Source organism: Canis lupus, chromosome 34, assembly GCF_011100685.1.
Source record: "Canis lupus familiaris isolate Mischka breed German Shepherd chromosome 34, alternate assembly UU_Cfam_GSD_1.0, whole genome shotgun sequence".
Classification (NCBI taxonomy): Eukaryota; Metazoa; Chordata; class Mammalia; order Carnivora; family Canidae; genus Canis; species Canis lupus.
In genome coordinates this window covers 32,594,372-32,617,384 of record NC_049255.1, presented here as the reverse complement: position 1 = coordinate 32,617,384, position 23,013 = coordinate 32,594,372, and the positions used below count along the sequence as shown (strand labels likewise).

The 23,013-nt window shown below is 35.4% G+C and overlaps 2 protein-coding genes across 4 annotated transcripts in view; both read left to right on the top strand.

The window, feature by feature from the left end:
* Window positions 1–4,358, top strand: part of WDR49 (WD repeat domain 49) — a 133,611-nt gene extending 129,253 nt beyond the window's left edge. Inside the window, exon 18 of the mRNA XM_038583280.1 lies at window positions 4,035–4,358. Coding sequence (XP_038439208.1) covers window positions 4,035–4,159 — 125 coding nt within the window. The 3' untranslated portion in view covers window positions 4,160–4,358. The remainder of the gene's footprint in view (window positions 1–4,034) is intronic.
* Window positions 4,359–10,113: 5,755 nt separating this feature from the next.
* Window positions 10,114–23,013, top strand: part of SERPINI2 (serpin family I member 2) — a 32,944-nt gene continuing 20,044 nt past the window's right edge. Inside the window, exons 1-6 of one of the 3 annotated variants that reach the window (XM_038583806.1) lie at window positions 10,236–10,266; window positions 10,447–10,525; window positions 12,466–12,720; window positions 17,745–17,975; window positions 19,420–19,614; window positions 19,697–19,889. In XM_038583806.1, coding sequence (XP_038439734.1) covers window positions 12,474–12,720; window positions 17,745–17,975; window positions 19,420–19,614; window positions 19,697–19,889 — 866 coding nt within the window. In that variant the 5' untranslated portion in view covers window positions 10,236–10,266; window positions 10,447–10,525; window positions 12,466–12,473. Of the gene's footprint in view, window positions 10,267–10,446; window positions 10,526–12,465; window positions 12,721–17,744; window positions 17,976–19,419; window positions 19,615–19,696; window positions 19,890–23,013 lie in introns of all 3 variants that reach the window. The other 2 variants (XM_038583805.1, XM_038583807.1) reach the window with 2 other exon arrangements.

Sequence of the window (23,013 nt, the reverse complement as noted above, 5' to 3'; positions counted from 1 at the left end):
CAAATTGTAGGCTTGGGGCCCAGGAAAAAGTGATCCACCTCTGCATATCAATCTATTAACATCTGTCTTTTAACTCAAAAATTTTTTTGGGTAACACTGTCTCCCTTTAGATCTGCAAGGGCCTATCCATTAGTTGTTGGTTTAACTGTCCTGAAACCCAGTCAATTATGGTGAAATTTCCTCATCTAGTTGAGAGACATATCTCAGTAAAACAGCGAGAGTTTATTTCAAAAGGAGCTCTTCTTTGCTGTCACAGTGAATCTCAGGAGAGCTCTGAGGCATTCAGAACGCCTTGTGATTCTCAAATGCTAATCTGCAGTCCTGTGGGGCATAAGTGACTACTAATGTACAGAAACCCATAGAGTTGTACTGCTGGTATTAGGCAAATGGAAAGTATTTTCATTTGTAGCTTTGCTTAGCAGGTAGTTCGAGGTTGATTCATTTTTGTCCTATTGCTAGAAAACAAAAATACACACTCATCAAGTACCAGAACATATAAAAAATTATCCAGTGAGAAGTCTCCCTCCCTTCCATGACATGGCTTTGTCCAGTTCCCAGTATCACCTATTTCTGGCATCCTCTGCTATGAGTTTCTCTGAATCCTCTGAGAGTTTCTGTATGCATTGATGATTTTAGATTTTTTGACCTCTGCTCTCTTTGGGTTTTGATGTGCCTGCTATACTTTTCCAGTCCTTCTATTTCAAATTTTTTGGAATCACTTCATTTTAGATGCGTGTTGGGTTTTGCTTTTTGGATCCAACTAAGAAAAATCATTTTTATCATGAAATTGAGCACATTTATTAATATATTAGACATTTTGGTTTTATATTTCTCACACCCTTATGACATTTCTTGTTTATTTGTTTTTTAAAGTTTTCACTGGATCTGTAATTTTTTCATTGGTTTTATTTTAAGAGGGTGCTATATATTTGTTCTAATGGCACCTTTGTACTCATTGGTTTATGTAATTCTTCTAGCCCTTCAGTTTTCTAGGACAGTAACTATTACATCCATGCTGACTGATGGTAAAATGAGCATGTTTTTTCATTCCTCTCCTTCTCTTCTCTTACCTAATTTTATTCAATAATTTGATCTTCCTTTGGGATTATTTTATTTCATTAAATTTACTTATATGACTATTCCTTGACTTGTTGGCTTAAGCCCCTTGCATCTTAGCTGATTTATCATGAATGAAGCTTCTTCCTTCTTATCCCTCCAGTTTTTTGTTAATTGCATCATTTCTACATTGTCAGGCATGTGGCTTCTACCTTCTGTTTTATTATCTCAGACTTCAAATTACTTTAATCTCATGTCTACATTTAAAAAATATTCAGGGCTCACCACTAAATCTTTTTCTGCATTTTCCTTGGTCACTTATCAGTTTGCTTTGTAGTAATATTCTGGAAAAGCTGTCTTAGAAATACTAGTCCCTGAATTCCCTGCAGGTTGAAACTGTAACTTTTAGATTTGTGGCACAGCTTGGGTGTGTTTCACACCCACACCTCCCGTGTTCTTTCCTCGATTTTCTTGCTGATGTTGCTCTACTGTCTTTGGTACTCATCATTACCCTGAGGAGAGCTAATGTAAGGTATCCATTTCTCTCCTTTTACGTGACTCAACTATTTTGTCTAGCTGCCAAATGATTCCCTTTGAAGTCTAATAATTTTACTCCAATATGCTTTGTTGGACTATTCTGACTCTGTCATTCCTGGTACCATGGTCTGTCTTTCCCATTTATGTCAGATGGCCTCTCATTGAAGGAAAACTTCATCCATGATGCCTTCCAGTATTTGTTCTGCTTTGGTGTTCTTTCTTGAGGACTCATCACAGTGTTGTGTTCATTGGATCTATTTCTTTTTCAGTATCACTTTCCTCTCTCAGGTCTTCTCTTAATTTTCATCTTGTTATATTTATTTCTTTTATTTGTAAGCTCCACTCCCCATTGTGTTACCAGTCTCTTCTCACTGGAGAGATTTTTCCTGAGTTGTTCCAGGTCACCTTCCTAACTTCCTGGTTTGCCATTTCCTGACATCTTTCACTTCTGCTCTGTGATCTCCCTTTACAGAGGGAAACACTCTTTCAAGTTTCAAAATGTAATTTGTGACAAAGTGTTTAGTAACAGTATATATCTGGCCAATGGCAGCATTTTTCCAGTGGGTCTGTGTATTGATTACTCCTGCTATTTTTAAAATTTGTTTTGTTTCTAATTTTGCTTATAGTCCCCTATGTCCATGCTATACCAGTTGTTTTTTTTTTTAAATTTCCCTTCTTAATTATTTAATCTTAATGAGTTGGATTTTTTAGACTTGAAATTTGTAGTGGGTTCCTAGGGGAGAGCTTGTCATATGGGGTTGGAATGGCCTTCAGTTTTTACAACCTTCAGGGGCAGATTGTTTTTAGCAAAACATAGCTCATGTGTATGATTCTTTATGTAGCCCTGCCTCATCTGTTTCTCTGAAGACAATGAGGTGCTGTGGAGGGCTTTGGCTTCTAGCCTTGTTCACCTCTGTTAACATCTATGGATATGAATGAAGGATAAAGCATTTATACTGCAGGGTGAGCCCTTCACCTTTAGTGAGTGTCTTTTTGCTAGAACTTTCTGAGATGCTGTTGATACTGGTCTTCTTACACTTTCCATACTCCTCACTTTAATTCACGTGACTTTTGTCCAGTCTCAGCTCTTAGACCTCCCTTCTTCATAGTTTGCAGGCTGCAGGTTACCTCTGTCTTTGGGTTTTACTCATGTGGAGACTGTCTGCCATATTATTTTTTCTCATTTTTCTGGTTGTTCTCATATAATATCCAAGAGAAAAAGGGGAAAGATATTGACTCATACGATCACGTTTGTATGGTAAGTGGAGAGAGTTCTTTTTTTTTCAGTCCAAATATATAAAGATGGCACTACACTGTGAAGTTGTTCAGTGTTTATATAGTTTATTTCATATTCCTTGGGCTTTGCATTTAAAGTGTTCTTTTGTCCTGTTCCAACCTTATTCTCTATATATTTTGAACTTTGGTCACATTGTACTGAATTATTCCGAATTACCTGAATAGTAGCTCTTGTTTCTCCATACATTTTTTTTTCACTTTTTTCCCTCTAGTTGATATTTCCTTTCCCCTTGCCAACTCTTCCCCACCTCCATGGTCCTTATTATTAGTTAAAATCCTACCTGGACTTCAATATCTACCTCAAATAGTATCCCCTTCTTAAAGCTTTTCCTCTGATTTCTGCATATTACTATAACCTCTTTATATGTTTAAACAAAATTTATGTTGCTCATATTTTCTTAGAACTGTATCTTATTGTACTTGATATTTTGGTTATTTGGGCACTGTTCCTACTTTCTACCAATTGGAAGAAAGCCTGTGGCTTAGTCATATTTGTGCCCCATTTATGTCTGAGCATAGAACATTGTGCATAATATACATTCAGTAAACATTTGTTGAAATGATAAAATTAAGCAAAAGGCCAAAATTATTTTCTTGAATGCATGGCACAATTTCCTCCTACTTCTCACTGATGCATAATATAGCCACTCATGGGGATAATTTGGCTCTTTTTTTCTGAAACCACAGATCCCTGCAGATCAAAGTATCTTACAAGGACGTGATTGCAGATGCACTTGTTTAGTCATGCAGACAGTCAAACTGTGTTTTGATTATTTTAATTGTCTTATTTCAATACAGAATAATTTGTTCTTGGCTTTTTATGAGTCTTTGATAGCTGTTAAGTAGATTAAAAAGCAAAAATGGAAAACACAAGCTTCTTTAGTCTTCTACTGTGAAATGGTGGATCTCTATCATGGTATAAATACATTAATAGAACAAACTCTGTTAAAATTTAACATTTTAATTTAAATTGAAGTAGAAGGAATAACAGGAGCCTAAGATAAAATTCCCCCGAATACGCTCTTGGTTTTAGAAACACACAAATTTTCAGATGAATTGAAACGAGAATTTTCTCCCCACTATTTCACTTAATTGGGTCTCTTACCAAGTATAATTTCCGTGTCATTTTCTTCATCATTTTGTAGCTTTGAAAGCTGTATTTGATGAGAAAAACCTGTTCCCCAAAGAAATTCTGGATCGTGAACGAAGAGCCAAGCAATTATGTCAAGAAACAAGTAGCGAAGTGAAGATAAAAAGAAATAAGAAGTAATTATAATTGAAAGAGAAATAAATATTTCATTGTCACATGAAGTATGAAGATAAAATGCAGATAAGGAATCAAGAATTCTGTGCCTTTCTTTTATTTTACATTTAAACTTCAGGAAGTTTTGTTTTCAGATGGTGTCTTAGTGCTGTTTTTATCTATCACCTTTCACTTTCTGTATATTCTTAATAAAAGATAAATTGGACTAAAGAAGGGACAATAACAACTGGTATCATTTATTCCCAAGTGGTTTATATAAAAATGTACATTTTCAGAACAGTGTGTTCTGACCAGATGCACTTCTGATTGCTTCTACAGACAAATGTTTTTGATAAATTTTTATTGTAAAACCTACCTTGAAATTAAATATGAAAAGCACCAATATAGTGACTATCTACAAACTTAACTAAGTAAGCCATTTCCACTTATTTACACACTTTCTAGTTTCTTTTATTTAATTTTTAAAAACGATTTTATTTGTTTGCTTGAGAGAAAGAGAGAGAGAGCACAAGCAACTGGGGGTAGGGGGAAGGTATGGAAAGGCAGAGGGAGAAGCGGACTCCTCCTTGATGAGCACAGAGCCTGATGCAGGGCTTAATCCCTGGGCCCTGAGATCATGACCTGAGCCAAAGGCGGATACTTTAACCTACTGGGTCACTCAGGTGGCTCTCTAGTCTCTTTTAAATGATTCTGATAGTGCAGTTAGACCTTGTCAGTCAGTAGCAGCTTTTCTTATTCATGTCCACAGCTTTACATCCATTCTTCCATGTATGTATTGAGGAATTATTGCATATGTTGTACTCTTATATTTTATTTTATCATATTCTTGAGTGACATACCACATACAAAGAGGTAATAGCCTTAGAAATAAAAAATCAAAGAGACTGGGGCTCTATTTAGGACCCACTCTACATAGATGCTCAGGTAGGAAATATTTGGTTCTGAAACACAATACCTCACTTTTTTGATCCACTTTTTATTTTCTTAAAGATTTTATTTAATTATTTATTCATGACAGAGAGAGAGAGAGAGAGAGAGAGAGAGAGAGAGGCAGAGACACAAGCAGAGGGAGAAGCAGGCTCCATGCAGGGAGCCTGACATGGGACTCAATCCTGGGTCTCCAGGATCACACCCTGGGCTGAAGGCAGTGCTAAACTGCTGTGCCACTGGGGCTGCCCCTTTGATCCATTTTTTAAATTTATTTATTTGTTCATGAGAGACAGAGAGGCAAAGACACAGGCAGAGGAAGAAGCAGGCTTCCTAAGGGGAGCCTGATATGGGACTCAATCCTAGGACCCTGGGATCACGACCTGAGCCAAAGGCAGACGCTCAATCATGGAGCCACCCAGGTGCCCCGATCCATTTTTTCTTCATAAATATCCTCATATAACAGGTAACCAACATTCTTATGCTGCTTTATTTAGTATGTTCTGTAGGAGCAATTAATTCATTCATACAACTTTAATTATTTACTACACATTTGCATTTTAAAGAATTCTTGCAAAAATATTGGTATTTTAAGAAGAATTTTGCAACAACACATGCAAGTAAGGGAAATAATATATAGGAACCTACTCTGTTCAGCAACTGCAAAACTTCATTGTGTTTACGCCTCACAATAATCATATATCTATTACAGGACTAAAATCTGAGTTTTGCATCCTTTTGAAGAATGCCCAATTATCTATGGCAGAGTTGAGATTGCAGACCAGGCTTGTTTTACTCCAAAGACCATGGTTCTACGCTTCAACTTTCTCTTCACTTCTTATTAGTATAAAGTCAATGGAATGAACTCTAACAGTAGAATTTCCAGCATCAGCAAAGAAAATGTTTTAGTTGGTAGAGAGAGTGGCCAAGGAAAGGTTTTCAGAAGACACTGCTTATTCCACCTACATTTAAGTACATCCTGGTCAGGCATTGTGACTTCTATATACACTGCTTTTCTATCCCCATTGAATGACAATCACATATGGGAAAGATATAAAAGAAATATATAGTTTAATGCATCAATCAACAAATGTTGGAGAATGCTATTAGAGTGATAAAGGTTCTGAAAACCATGTTTCAGAGGAAGAGGTAAAGAAATGGGGAAGTCTAGCTTAAGAAAGAGAATTTGTGGGACATATAACCTATTCTCATATACTTCAAAGCTTCCCTGAAGATAAAAGAGTAGAAGTAGAACCAATGGACACAATTTTAAGAAGGTAGATTTTACAACTACTTCCTAAAACCTACTAAAACAAGAAGATTTCTTATTTTCCCTCTCCTTCCCATCTTGTTGCAGAGGAGTTGGCAGTAGGCCTGCTGCATGGCTGTGAAAGGAAGAAAGAGGAACTGAGAGAAGACCCCTCAGAGATATGCTCTGTGCATCCATGAGTATGGCGACTGGGCAGTGGGAGGGGGATTTACATGGTAGAAAGGCAGAGAGGGTAAGTGGGGGAGATGGCCACCATAGTTGGAGGTTGGTTACACTGAGCAAACCAATACTGAGGAAGTATATGAATAAATCAGTGAATATATTGAGGATGAGAGGCAAGTATCTCAGTTTTATAGAAGATATTTATAAAATTTCAAAGGAGGAAAACTAGAAAGAACTGTGAGGTCTTAGATTGGGTTTAGAGATACCAGTATGAATTCATGGTTTTAAATAGAGACAGAGAAAAGGAGGGAGGGTGGAAGAAAAAGAAAGATAAAAAGGAGGGAATAAGGGAGGAAGGAAGAAATGTTTGAGTGATTAAAAAATATATATTTGTAGCTTGCTCACGAATGATTCAGAAAATACTAATCATAATGTGTATCTAACACATGTATATAATGTATTTGAGTTTATATATTTTTTATATCTATATGAGAGAATGAGATAGGGAAAGATCAGATGTTAGAGTGAACGCACATATTACGAAGAATGTTAACAACTGGGGAAACACAGTTCTTTGTATTTAACAGCAACTTTTCTGTGAATTTGAAAGTATTTCAAAGTAAATTATTTTTTAAAAAAGAAAAAGGTTGCCTTGGGACAAAAGATTTCTTGCGATGTTCTAGCAGAAGCTGAGTAACTCTCTCCCAGGGATATTGCAGAGAATTCTTGCACTGGCTGGGAGGTTTGATTAGATAATCCATCATTTCAAACTTAAAGCATATGATTTATGAATCATAGATGGATGACAGTACAGTGGAATGAAATTTGAGCCACATTTCCAGAAATGTAGAGGAATATTAAGATGTCCAAGAGATGTAATATGGGTACCATATACTTTTCAAAGGCTCTACTCTCCATTCATACACCCACCCGTCCATCTATTTATCCATTCATCCATCCATCCACCCAACCAATTATTTAAGACATATGTAAGGGAGTGTTACAGACCCCAGGTATACACATATAGATGTATAATAGAATGCACTTCTCCTGCCATCAGCTTTCTGGAATGAAGGCACATAAAATGCAGTGATTTACTAAGCAAAGTTGAATGAGCACACTAGTTTTTCTGGTATAAATTAGAAATTCTTTTGCTAGATGTATTTCTCTTCTTTTACCCTTGGAAATGACTTTGTTTGAAATGACTAGTCTGAAATAGTCTCATTCCTATAGTCAGGCTTCTCTCTATAGTGTGCAAGGCACTGTGCTTGTGTGTAACCCTAATCCCATCTTTAATTAACTTCAGGCCCTCTTCCGGGAAAGGAATTAAGAAGAGCTGTCTCACAAGTATATTTAATGAGAATAGAGCTTTTAAAGGTATGAAAGTCTCTTTTAATGTTACTATTTCTAATGGTTTGGAACCAAAATGCACACAAAAGGAAAAATAAAAAGACATTTAGTTATTATGTCTTACTCTGCTGTCTTATAGCATCTAATTGTGCTAGGCAGGTAGCAGGGTCTCGCCTATCAAATGTTAATAGAACTGAAGACTTTATAAGCTATTTCTGAAATTAACACTTAGGTTCAATTATTTAAGATCCATTTTTCTACTGTCACATTAAAATAGAATGTGCCAGAAATTTCAATAGACTACTTTGTAGTATGTAGATTTACACTAAATATAATTTAATATGTTATCTTTTCAGAGCATTTTTTATCACACAAAATACATGGAGCTAACTGACAGAGGAAAATAATGCCTGAAACTAATCCATGCTCAAATAGAAGAATTACCTTTTAAGCTTTTAAGTCCTTCATTAATGAGAAGAGTTGCTTTTATGTTTTTAAAATTTGGAATTAAACACATTTTTACTTTAAAAAACCTACAAAATCCTAAGAAAGATAATGATATTGAACCCATAACCTCTTGCTATTATTTTTATACATATTCTAGGTTTATTTTTTACAGTGGGGAAGTGATAATGTGCAAATTCATACCAAGACAGTTTGGCTCTCACTAATGAATTTTTAATTTTTTTTGCTGACGCTCTAGGGATAAAATAGAGTTGTAGAAGGAACAGATTTGTGAAAATATTTAAAAAGTCTGCAGTAGTATTTTATGGACAATTGTGGTATCTTTATTATCTATTAAAAGAGCTTAAACCAGGGAGAAGAAATTCATAGCTATTCTTTTTTACTCCCCAAGAGACAGAAAAATGTACATTCTGCTTGAACTGCTCTAACATAAGGTCCTTACAGAACAACTTCATTAAATGATTTTACTAAGACAGAGTGTCTGTCTCTGTCATTGGAAGGAAAAGTAATGGCCTGTTCCTGGATAAATCACATTATGATCTGAGTAATATGGAGAAATAATAATTTGGTAGCCAACAGTACTTGTGATGGATGTTTGCTGGTGTCACCACAGGGATAGAAAAGCATTGATTGAATGATAGTCTTGGATATTCAGACTTATTATTTATGAATTGCATAGTAGAGTAAGAAGAAAGATCATGCTTTTGTGCTGCATGACTGTTTTGGAAAATGATCTCTAATAGTGTTAAGTTAAAAGCTGGAAATGAGTTTGCATATGTAATATTATAACCCAAGATTTAGAAAACATTTAGAGATGCCTAGATGGGCAATTAAGGATTTTAGTGAATTAGGAGATTATGGCCTATGGCAATCATCAGGGCTGTCAGCGAGCTCCAGCCCCATTAGGACACTGAAAGAGGTTAACAGCATTCTTGAAAGTTTTCCTGATGAATTCCTTCTAAAGTCATCTACATTCATTTTATTTCTTTTTCATAAATTTATCAGAAATAACATTACATTTAGTTATCAATAGTGAATATTTAATAGTAACTGGAACAAATTTTCCATTTCTCTTCTCAGAGATGACTGATGAATAATACAATGTATTTAATATCTGATTGCCATTGAGGTGATTGATTTGAACTAGAAGAATGAGATCAAAACCCATTAAATTATGTGTCCATTTTTTATTAATGAACTGTCAGTAGAGAAAATCATGTAAAAGTCTAAAAACATATAAAAGTAACACTGATGTTTATTATCAAATTAGCTATGTTTAATAGTGTTATCTTCATTTAATTTGGTAAATCAATAATCTTAATCTGGTCTTTTTGTTCAACATAGGGAGTTTATTTCTTCAACATCCACTCTTTTTGCTAAGAATTAAAATGTAACCACAGGAAATTCCTGTGACTATTGTATAATTTGATGAATTGTTGAGAACTCTGCAAATGCGGCAGCAATTTGTCTGTGCATTCTGGACTTGATTTAGCTTTATCCTTTTTCTCATAGGCATTCTAAAATATTTATGATGGCATACACTGGTAATCTGATGTGTGAGTCCTGTGAGAAACAAAAAGAACTAATTACTAGCAAATTTACAAGCCCTGGTACATTCTTCCAAATTCTGTTTCTACTTACTATATAAAAGAAGTGGAATAATGGATGAAATTTTAGAAGTTTAATGATTTTTAAAAATTCTATTGTCATTTTATTTCTCAATTCTTGCCAGTTGTATCATTGATCATTAACCTGGTCATGTTAGTTCTTTTATACAAATGTAGTGAACACCTGCTTTGGGTTTAGAGGAATTAATCATACAATGTTCAAGATAAATAAAGCTGGCCTTGACTGATTGGGTATTTTATGTACTAGTGTTTCTCAGCAGGCACATTATAGTTATATAACATTACAGTGAATAATCAGAAGCCAATTTTGGGTAAGTACCTCAAAATTAAATAGCTTTTGAGTAAAGTACATATGCAATAATATTGATCATGAGTGTTTAATAGAGTAGGGGAATGGTATTTCAATTCACTTTGATACAGATATTATTTAAATTTATCAAATTAACACATTACTTTTATTCTCCTCAACTGGCATAATTATAAATTTGAAGGTCGGATTCTTATAAGAATGTTGTTTAGTTCACCAGTACTTCATGCTTCCTGATGAGATAAGATCCAAAACCCAATGATGTAAGTGAATTTTTAAAACAATTTTTTTGGTGTAAGCTTGTAATTTATTTAATGCCTAGAAATTTTCTGGGAAAATTGGATGATCAAATAATGTAAATTTTAATTATTAAGATCATTCATAATAATGAGAGGATGCCCCTCTGATTCTACTATAGGGGAAAAATTGTATCCTTCATAATATTGTTTATTATTCTAATACAAATAAAATGCATCAGGATGTGCCTAATGAATTGCCACTTGATGACTTAAAAGTACTAATAACGCTTTGCTTATATATCTACAAACTGATATTTTCAATCATAAATCTTCTGAGATATTGAATAGATTAGAAAATGATTCACTGAAATTTATTTCATGTATAAAACTTTTCTTACTCACTGGCTGTTACTATTGTTGCACTGACTCACAACCTTATGTATTAATTTAATCCTCAATAAAACGTGGTTTGATAGTATATATCTATATTTGCAGTTTGCCAAAACAATTTTTTTAAAACAATTTATTTCAATTGCATTTTGAGGTCTTTTTCCTTTGCAAATTGTATATCTAAACAGAGTTTAATTACAAATATTAGAATGCAATTTGAAGTAGTTGGCTAATGACTCCATATCTTAGTTTTAGAGAATATTTGACTATTAGTAAGCTTTATATCTAATAGTGACTCTTAACCCATTTATGGGTCATGCTGACCCTTCTAGTTGTCTGCAGAACACTTTGGAAATATAGTTCTTCATTTTTTAAGGCTGACAATACATTGTTCTGGAGCCCTTCATCTTTACCTTCAATAAATGGTTACTGCCTAGTAACCTTTTAATCTAGGAATTATTAAGGATTACTAAAATGAATTTTTTGCAAGGTAAAATTAGTGTTACTAAAATTTATAAGGATTTCGGAGTCAGCATTTTGTGAGGTCTGTGATAATATTGCAAAACTCATTCTTAAGATGTAATCAGGTGGCTGAATTTCCTGTACTTTTAGTGGAGAGCACTGTCATAGGGTGTCAGTAGTGTTGTGAATTGGCTTAAGGTTCCAATTGTAACTTTCTTAAATGTGTTAGTCAAATTATTCTTTGATTTTTTTTAATTGCTTTCTTCTTTTGTTATTGTTGTACCACTTATATTTGATTGTAATTGTGTTTCTTTACAATTTTTCTGAGTTTGTTTTTCCTCACTTTGAATAAAGTACATGGTGGATTTTGGGGTATTTTGCCCTCCAGAAGTGAGATTCCATAAAGTGTGAAAATTCCTACTGCAAAGACTTTGCCAGATTACTCGAACTAATTTAGAAAGTATTGACTTTCTAGTATTATAGATCAAAACCACAGTAGAGTGTCTTCCTTTTTTTTTTTATTGTTTCTCTTTTGATCTACAAACCTTTTTAGAGTAGTGTAGACAGAGGATTTCCTTGATAAAGAGCTAGAAGTGATCCCATTTAAAACAATGGGAAAGGGGATCCCTGGGTGGTTCAATGGTTTAGTGTCTGCCTTCGGCCGGGGGCGTGATCCTGGAGTCCCGGGTTCGAGTCCCGCATCTGGCTCCCTGCATGGAGCCTGCTTCTTCCTCTACCTGTGTCTCTGCTTCTTTTTCTCTATCTCTCATGAATAAATAAAATCTTAAAAAAAAATAAAACAATGGGAAAAATAGGAAAAAGTATCACATAGCTATTTAGAGATAGATTTGCTATTGATAGTGTCCCAGGATTACAGGTTCTCCTTTGATTTTAGAAGACTGCTTTATATTTTGGACTAGTTCTTGAAAGAATATGATAATGCTATTAGCACATGGCCTATTTCCCCTAATAGATGATGCTGAGTCTGAAAATTGGCATGAGAATCTTCTTGTAATAGTCTGTCCTAATAGTTAGAAAGTTTTATGTTGGAACTTACTTTGGTTAAACTCTGATTATTTTGAAAAACTAATGAATTTTGAATTAATGCACAGAGGTCAAAATGAATAAGATCTTGTTGTGGAGTCTCCTATTGATTTTTTCTGGAAGTCAAGCTTCAAGACCCTTGGTTCAAAGAAATGTCGAATTTGCAGTGGATCTTTATCAAACTATTTGTTTATCTCATGAGAACAACATTATATTTTCCCCCCTCGGAACAACTTTGGTTCTTGGGATGATACAACTGGGAGCAAAAGGAAGAGCACAACAGCAGATAAGACAAACTTTAAAACTTCAGGAAAACTCAACTGGTGAGATTCTTACATATGATTATTTATAATGGATAAGATCTGGCCAAATTTATTTTGAAAATTAGAGAGAAGCTTGGGGTTGCAGAATTTAAATACATGGAAAATGTTATCAAAAGCATAAAATTATAATAAAATAGAGAATTTTAAATAATTTTATTTAAATTGTTTCCTAATGAAAATGTTACCAGAAGAATATATTATTTTTAATACAGATATTTTAATACAGATATAAAACTGTGAGTCTGTCAGTGTATTTTCTTCTGGCCTGTTTTAGCCAGTTTTAATTAATTGAGATCATGTTGTATGTATATATATATGTTTATTTGTTTATTTATTCTTCCACTCTCACTATGTTGTCATCATTTTCTCCCATCAGCTTTAGAATATAGTTGTTAATTGTTGCATTTTATTGCCTCTTATGGAAATATCATTACTTAACCTCTCTTTATTAGGTTGTTTCCAGTATTTTTCTTATAAAAATGCTTCAGTGAGCATCCTCTCATAGGAATCTTTGTGTGCATCTCTCATTATTTTATTAGCTTTTAAAATTATTTTTCTAATTAAAATTTAACTTTTTCACCTAATCTAGACCAAGAAAGAGTGGTAATGTATACATTTTAAAAGCTTGTTTGGTTAATGGTTTCTAAAGGAAATCCTTTTTTTTTTTTTTTTTTTTTTAAAGCACTTACATAATCTATTTGAGGCCTTTTTGTTGTGAAGGGTTGTTTTAGAGTCGCCCAAAGGCCTATCTGGAGATACTGTGTAGAAACTTTGGTGCTGGCATCCTGTTTGCAAGGGTAGTTGTCGAGGTGTCCGAGTGGCTCAATTCGGTTAAGTGCCTACCTTCTGGTCAGGTCATGATCTCAGGGTCCTGGATGGGCTCCACATTCAGCGGGGGTCTGCTTGTCCCTCTGTCTTTCCTTCCCCCACCTTCAAGTAAATAAATAAAATGTTTTTTTAAAAAAAGAAAAAGTAGTTGTCCATCTCTCTGGACACCTCATGTTCTCAACTTCCACAATGATTTTAATTTTAAACTTTACATCACTGTCAGGTAATATGTCCTAAACAACAGAGGAAATTTCCAGATTTTTGGTGTGGAGATTTAATCACTAACTAACTTCAGTATGTTTACCTCAGAACATAGTAATTATATTTTAGCATTTGTTTTTCTTTTTTTACAGGGTCTTATTTGCTTTGTTTTAAATAAAGGCAATTTTATGTAGAAGTTAGTGATAGTCAAGGTAATTGCAAAAATTTTCCTTTGTGAATAATGTAAAATGAAGCCACCACATTCCAGATTTAGTCTTGACTGTCTGTATTAATTTCAGCAAATCCCACTACATAGTTCCAGAAACATTTAAATCACATGATACTGCCTTGAAAAGTAATAGAGCATTTATAAAGATATGTAAAGTTGATTGTATGATAAAACAGCAAAATAAGAGCTTCTGAAATATAAATTATTCTATATGACTATATCTTGTAGAGTAACACAGAAGTCTTATCAACTCTGGACTGAGAATATGATGATAATCATATAAATAAGGAGGATGACACATATTATAATCATATCAATAATGAGGATGACACATATATGGTGTCAATCACATATATGGTGTGGTCACTCACTGTTTCTGTGCTTAGTATCCACTATCTCACTTAATCTTCACAGTTACCCTGTGAGGTAGACATAATCCTGCTGCTTAGATGAGGACAGGGAGGCAAAGAAACGTTGAGTGACTTGTCCAGAATGAATTCCAAAAATGATTCAGTGAGAGTCATAAATCAGAAGAACAATATATGATATTTTCCTTGGGAGATTATATATGGACAATTAAACAGTAGTATGTTAACACATGTAACAAAGTCTACCAAGCTGCTTTCTATAATGCTTTGTTAAGGAAGAGAGAAAGGGGCACAGATACAAGGTAACTGTAAAAGGAAAAGGAAGACAAGCAAGAGAAAGAGAGAAAATATGAAAAATAAACTCTGGAAAATAAAAAAGAGGAGAGAATTAAAGAATAAAGAACAAGGAAATAGAGTTAAGGAAGGGAACAGAGTGGAAGAGCGCAAGGAGATGGAGAAAAGACCCATGGGGTCTGGAGAAATATGAGTAAAATGGTGTTAAGGGGTGACAAAGGGTATGATAGATCAGAATGTGGTGCGTGGGTTGGGCCATATTAGAACCCAAGATGGAAGGGAAAATCACTAGTAGTGATCCTGTCTTAATTTAACATTTTTACATTTTGTTCCTCATGGATTTCTTTGTATTAATACTGATGTTTTTAATGTATTGCAGTAAAATATTATCTTGATTATGGAATCTGTTGGCATCTCCTTAAGTTTTATGCCCAACATAAGTGTCTCTTGGACTCATCTTAGTCCTGGCCCTGCCTTCCATTCCCAATGATTATCAAAGGTGCTATCTGTAAATTAGTCTATGTTTTACATTTGCTGGTATTGGGTTGTTTTATGTTAACACCTGCCTTGTTTCACAGATGAACATACAACTCCTGGGATCCTACCCTCACAAGACTCAGTGTCCTCAGTTCTTTCCCCTGAGTAGAAACATCTGCTCAGAATTTACCTCCTCCAGTCTACTGGGCTCTGATAATGCTCCATTTTTGCTATGCCTCTGATATGCTGCTTACTAATCAAAGACTAATGGAGGTGCTTCCTTATTCCAAGAGCGTCATAGAAAAAGAATCAACCATGAATTCCAATCCCAGATCTGCAACCAAATAACCTTACGATCTGACACCTCTTAAATTACTGTGTCTCTCTGGACTTCAGATTCCTCACTATAAAAAAAGAGGAGTTTGAATAAATAATTTATATGGATCTTTAGGCTAAAATAATCTACAATCCTATGACTGCCTTTGTTTTTCATCTTTGGGTCTCTCGCATTTCACAAATAATTGGCCTTTGGGCTTGTAATACCAGGAGAAGTAAACATGTATTGAATTCTGGAACATTTTCTACTACAATCAAACCAAAGGTTACATTCACCCCATGACCTGTAGGTGTTGTATGGTTCTGTTTTAGGAAATGAAATAAGTGCATTCTCATTGTTTACTAGGAGCCATGTATACACATTCCTTTTGATCTGTGCTAAAAGAAGTTATTAATCTGTAAATTAAATCAAATTTATAAGGCAGATAACTTTATATTCTCCTCCAAACTTGTGCTACTTGATGACATTTTTCATTGACTTCTGAGTCCAGTGATTTATCAAAGGGCAACTGACTGTCACACAGTCTTAGACCTTAAGTACATGACATAAATCTATTTGTTCTAACAAATGAGTTGGAATTATTTTTCTCCCCCACTCCTTTTTCCCCCCATTCCTTCTAAGATGTTCATAAATTACAAACTTCTGAAGATTAGTTTTAAATTCAGCCACTTCATTTCTGACCTTAATTAATTCTTTTGAAAAAACTCACATGACTTGACTTAGAAAGTCTTTCTCTGTAGCTTCTCAGTTATTGCGATATTTCCCTCAGCCTCAAATAGCAAACGATTACACATAATATCAGTGCAGAAACAAATAAAATAGATTAGCCTCCCCTTCCTTACGTAAGAATTCTAAGATTGTAAAGACTTAACAGAAATTCTACAAACCCAACCATAGAGAAGTAAGTTTTTATGGCTAAAATTGTTTATGTCTATATCTATATCCTCAAGAATGGAGAATCGTGGAGTTTGAAATATAATGAAATTTACCTCCCAGAGCCTCCAATACAGTTATGTGAGTTGTACCTGCACAGAAGCAGGGGAAAACAAGGAGACAAGTAGGGAATGAAATGTAGACTCCACTCATCGGACAAGATATGAGGTCATGGGGCTCTAGCCCTCCTCCTTCCCCACCAGGGAAGGAACCTGTTCTTATCTGCACAAAGATGCCTTATGCCTCTAGCTCTCCAATAAAATGCACACACACACACACACGCACACACACACACACACACACAGATGCCGTATTTCCAATGGACAGCTCAAGGCAAGTTCTCATTAAAACTTTTCTCTCTTTATTCAGTGGGTATCTTCTAATGAAGAACCATTTATGTTTTCTTCAATAAAGATTAATTGCACATACTCAACTTTCAAGTTATGAAAGTGGCATTTTTATATTCAGCTCAAAATGTAACAAAGGCCCCGAGTGAAACTTTGATTTGAAATATAGTTCCTAGACTTAAAATGACTGAGTCCCAGGATTAAGCCAGAAGGGGATGAAAAACATCGACACCTTCGGTCATGAATAGCCCCTGAACAAAGATCAAAGCTGAATTGTCTCCTAGGCACATACACCTTCCCAACAACAGTGCAGTCAGAATGAGACAGCAATACATAATAGGACAGTGGTGATTTTTAGCTGACTCTGGTGGCATCATTTGGCTAGTGGTAATAGTTGGCATGTTTAAAGATCTTTATTGTTCATGTAGACAGCCAAAGTATATACATTCGTGAACCTGAAGAAATAGGCAATTCTGATTCTTGCACATCTCTAGAGCTGCTTATAGGGGTTGCCTCATAAATTTCACAACATGGACAGGTGCCATTGCTCACAAGAGAGCAATTCTTAAGCTGGAATAAAAGCAATATTGAAAAGGATTGCTCATCACTGTCATACCCCCATCAGTATTCATTAGAATTCTCCTTCCATAAATATCACATGTTGTGCAAAGAATGAGGTTCTAAAGATAAATTTCCAACAAGTAAGAATGAGCTAAATTTGACTATAAAAAGGGAATTTCCTTCAGCCTGTTTAAATGCACATTCTTGTTTTTGACAAATTTCAAATTTACATGGACATTCTTTCTTCCTATATAAAAACTGAGTTCTTTATAAAATGCATATTCTATGAAGACAAATGCTTAAAATATTTATACTAACTCAGAAAGGACCGTTAGTTATACGTAAGGGTGCAAAAAATGGTGATATGAATCAGCGCTTAGAAGCAAAGCTGAAAAGCTGTTGTTTTTATGTTGTTCAATATGTCAGTATACATTATAATTATTTTTTAGGGGAAGAATTTTCTGTGCTGAAGTCATTTTTCTCTGCCATCTCAGAGAAAAAGCAAGAATTTACATTTAATCTTGCCAATGCCCTCTACCTTCAAGAAGGATTCACTGTGAAAGAACAGTATCTCCATAGCAACAAGGAATTTTTTCAGAGTGCCATAAAACTGGTGGATTTTCAGGATGCAAAGACTTCTGCAGAGACAATAAGTACCTGGGTAGAAAGCAAAACAGATGGTAAAGTTTCCCATTTTCATACACTCATTATTTGCCATTGTATTCACGGTTTTTAATATCCTAAGTAAGAATGGTTGAATATTTTCCTACTAAACTACGGCTCAGAGGGATCTCCTGTTTTGCCGCCCTGTTATTCAAATTAATTCTGAATTGTAAAACTGAGAGAAATTGTAAGCTGCTTTGAAAAGCATACAGAATTTTTGGGGGAGACACCCATTTACAGAATTTTTAATGGAAAACCTTTAATAATAATTTTTGTTTAAGCATAGGTTTTTAGCCTATGGCAGCAGAAATAATATCTTTGGCCAGGTAAAAATTGGATCTGTCAATTTCAAGTGCCTTTTTTCCCACATATACTGTAAATAATTAACACATCTTAGTTGGATGTGTTAATGTTTAATAATAAATGTTGATAGTCCTATCATAAACACGATAATTTCAACTTTAATTGCAATACAATCCAGCCAAAATTCTTCAGTGACTGTGGAAAGACACCGTAGAAAGAACACAGGCTTAAAGTCACTCAGATCAGAGTTCAAATCCTACCCAGTTCTAAGCTATGCCTCACCTAAAATGAGGATATTTTAAAAATGTTTCAGAGGTTATTTGAAGGTTTGATAATAATGTCTGTGAAATAACAAACATAAATTAGATCCTAGCTTAACAGTAGTTTGGTTCCTTGTTCATTTATTCTGCTACAAAAATCATGATGGCATAAGGTGCTACCATATTCCTTATAGGAAGTTTCACACAGGGGGGCATGGTTGAAAATGTGGGATGGATGGTTTGAGTGGCGTTCGCAGGTAAGTATCATTAACAGGACTCAAAATGAACATCCCTGGACAGTTCCATGGCGCTCGGTCATGCTTTTATCTCTTAACTGAAATAGCCATTGGACATAGAAATAACAGACTGGTTGTTAAAAAGAAGAAAATCATGCTAGCAACTCCTTTCTTGTCCCTTTCCCAGTGGGCAGTGGTGGTAGCCACAGTAGTAGGAGGTTTACCATTACCATTACTACACCAGTAGAAGGTGTACCATTAACTTATTACTTCTGATGGACCTGCTGGAAAAACTTGAGACAAAGTTTGAAAAACATCAATAAATATGCAGGAAGAGACATTCAGGTCTTGTTCTTTCTGACTGAAAAACGATTTACACAAATATTCTTGCTGGAGAGTCCATTATTAGTAGGTCTGTCCAGATTTGCCTAAGACAATCTTGTATCTCCTGTTTCCTAGTGAGATTCTCTTGGTACCTGTTTCTAAGTGAAATGTTTGAGAGTGCTCCCTTTTTTACTGTCAGAATTGCCAAGGTTAGGTAAAAAAGCACCCTGTTTATAACTGATCTGCAAAAGAAATTTTTGTTTTAATTCTATTTAAAGCAGCCCCACTGAACCACTCTTGCACATGTTTCCCTGTTTCGTCCTCCACCCCCGTCACAGGGAAAATTAAAGACATGTTTTCAGGGGAAGACTTTGGCCCTCTGACTCGACTTGTCCTGGTGAATGCTATTTATTTCAAGGGCGACTGGAAGCAGAAATTCAGAAAAGAGGACACACAGTTGACGAATTTTACTAAGAAAGATGGTGCAGCAGTCAAAATTCCAATGATGAAGGCTCTTCTGAGAACAAAATACGGTAATATGAAAAATCACTCTCCGAAGCATGATTTGGGGAATTGCCAAGAATATTTATTTAATATTTTCTTTCTCTGTTCCAGGTTATTTTTCTGAGCCCTCCATGAACTACCAGGTTTTGGAATTGCCTTATAAAGGTGACGGGTTTAGTTTAATCATCATTCTTCCCGCAGAGGACGTGAACATAGAAGAAATGGAAAAGCGAATCACTGCTCATCAAATCCTAAAATGGTTCTCTGAGATGCAAGAAGAGGAAGTGGAAGTAAGCCTCCCTAGGTTGGTAATGTCATTTTATTATTTGGTTCTTATGTTTTCACTCATGGAGGCATTTGAATAGCTGGCTGAAAGATAACAAATATTTGAATAGGCTATTGATGAGAAGAAAAATGCATTTGAAAATATAGCTCCACTTTATGGATACAAAGGCAAGCCTGAACATTGGCAGTATTGCTTTGCCATGAGGAGCACTGAATTTAAGTGCTCAATATTCCCCGAAATAGATGAAGAAATGCAAGTCTTCAAGCTAAAATACCAAGATGAAAAGGAATTTTTTTAATTTTTTTATTATACAATTTATCTTTCTCTATTTTTTTTCCTAATTGGAATTCGAAAATATCTATCTTCTGTTACATTTAAGGAAAATAAAACACCCCCCCAAACACTTATGATATCAGACAATTAAAAGATATGTTAAATCACTGTTGACAGCTGGTGCTCTAATAGCCATTGAATGACAAATAGGGAATCTTTTGGCCAGGTTTAAATAGTTAAGACAAAATGGAAATTGCGAAGGCTTACCTCAGGAAATAATAATCATAGACACTAATTTCTTAATATCACGCTTCTAGCCGGTAGGAGAAACTCCAGAGTAAGTTGTGCCCCTATAACTCAATTCACCCTCTGCCTCAGCTTTTTAAAAGAGGCAGATGTTTGATAGATGATATTCAGTCCTTTCATTTCTAAATTTTCCTGCAAACTCCTCAAGGCCAGCATGGTCTGTGCATCCTTCTTCTAGGCCTTTTGTCTCGTAAACCTCTTAGCTTTTCCTTTCTTTTCCACTTTAGCTGGGATCCAATCAGTCATTTCAATCTTATTCTCACCCAGTATCTTTAATGCTTTTTGTTAGTTGGTCTTTATCCTGCTTTAATTTCTCCCCAATCATCCTCAACCCCCAAACTATTCCTCAAGCCACTCCCCGCTCCCCGACTATTGATTTTGTTAAGTAAAAACCCAGAAAACAGTCCCTTCTGGCCTCATTGAGGCTGGCGCTGGGAGCTCATTGTTTCTCTTCAAAGAACTTTCTTTTTTAATACTCACATGCACTACACCAAAACTTGGTTTCTATTCCTCAGGGGCTACTTTATATTGATTTCTCTTACTCTCAACATGTGTCTCAGCTTCTGGTCCTTAGAGAAAACACATCATTAAGGAAACTTTCCTCACTACCCTTCACCCCAAAATTTGAATACATCTTTTTTCTTAAAAGATTTTATTTATTTATTTGAGAAAGGGAGAGAGGGAGAGACAGACAGACAATGAACGGGGGGAGGGGCAGAGGGAGAGGGAGAAGCAAACTCCCCACTAAGGAGGGAGCCTGATGTGGGACTCAATTCCAGGACCCTGAGATCATGACCCAAGCCCAAGGCAAATGCTTAACTGACTGAGCCACCCAGGAACTCAAAAATTTATGTACATCTTTGATGATCTGCTCTTCCTTTACCTTCCTTGACATCCTGGAAAAGGAGATATCCTATTCTCACCCTAACTCTGGGTTCTTGATCCTAATACTATTAACCATCCCCTTTTTCTTGAAAATCTTACATTCTTTGGCCCCTAGGGCACTACTTACTTCTGTTTATTTTTCTCTCCTCTGTAAAATTTTCCTTCTCCCTGACTTACATTCTCTTCTTTCTGTTCCCAACTAATGTTTACCAAAATCTTGTCTTCAGAATTTTCTTCTTCTTCCTTTTATTTGCCCCTTATTCTTCATGTCTCTAAAATCTGATTCTCTCCTCCAACCTCTTGTCCAGTTCCCTAGCACCTGTAGAACTCTACCTGGATGTTATTCAGTCATTTAAAGAGGTGTTTTTGTTGTTGCTGATGGTGGTGTTTTTTGTTTGTTTGTTTGTTTTTGTTTTTTTTTTTTTGTTCCTACTACATATGAAACATTGGAGATAAAATGATATGACAGTTTATTTTCTAATAGATAACAATTGGGGGATTAACTTGTTTATTTTCAAATTTATTTTTCTCTCTTTCTCCTTTGGAAAGATCTCTATTTGGGGCCAAAAACCACTGAGTTTGAAAATTGTGCATGCCAGGTACTAGCAATGGGGTTTTAGGAGAGTCACTAGACTGTCTTGAGCTGTGGTTTTATGAGTATAATATTGAAATAATGATACTTATAGCCGAGGTGGCCCCAGCATCATCAGCCTAATTAACAAATTGCCTAGATGATAATGTGTAAGTCCCAAACTCAGTTGGGAGCAGGAAATATGGGCTTTTGCCAGAATTCCCTTCTTCAGGGGAATTTTAAGAATCTCCACAAGAATGTTGCACAGCACACAAATCCATCCAGGCTACTGCACTACTACAGCTTTTCCAAACTGTTTGACCTTATTATCAGTTTTTCTAAACTGTGGTCACACTGCTCATACAACTTCTCTCATAGTATGGACACAGACTTCTCTCTTAATTTCTCCAAGAAAAACAGTTCTGGGTTGAATTATGTCCCTCCCAATTCATATGTTGAAATCCTAGCTCCCAGCACCCCAAAATATGACCTTTTTTGGAGACAGAGTCTTTACAGAGGTAATCAAGTTAGTAAAGTCATTAGGGTGGCCCCCATCCAACACGGCTAGAGTCCTTACAAAAAGGAGAAAGTTGGATACAGAGATACACATAGCAGAAAGAGACAGAGGAAGAAGAGACAGAGGAAGAAGATGGCCATCTACAGGCCAAAGAGAGAGGCGTGGAACACACCTCTCCCTCACTGTCCTCAGAAGGAACCAGGGCTACCCACGCCTTAATTTTAGACCTCTAATCTCTACAACTTTGAGACAATAAAGTTCTGTTATTTAAGCCACCTGGTTCATGGTAATTTGTTGAAGTAGCCCTTGGCAAACTACTAGGAGTAAGAACAACTTCAATGTTTAACCAAATTTTACTGAAAGCTTTATATTAATAAAAGGGGTTTATAAGGTGGAAAGTAATTTAAAAACCATGTGCCAGGGCTGGGTATTTCTGAAGTATAGGTCATTGTCACCAGGGAGCCTTCCCTTGTCCGTTGCTGTCCTGGTAGCAGAACCCATCCTCACCCAGTATTTTCTGACCTCCTCCTACCCAGCATCCAGAGTCCTCCAACTTTTTCCATCACAGACAGAAGGTAACAGAGATTTTC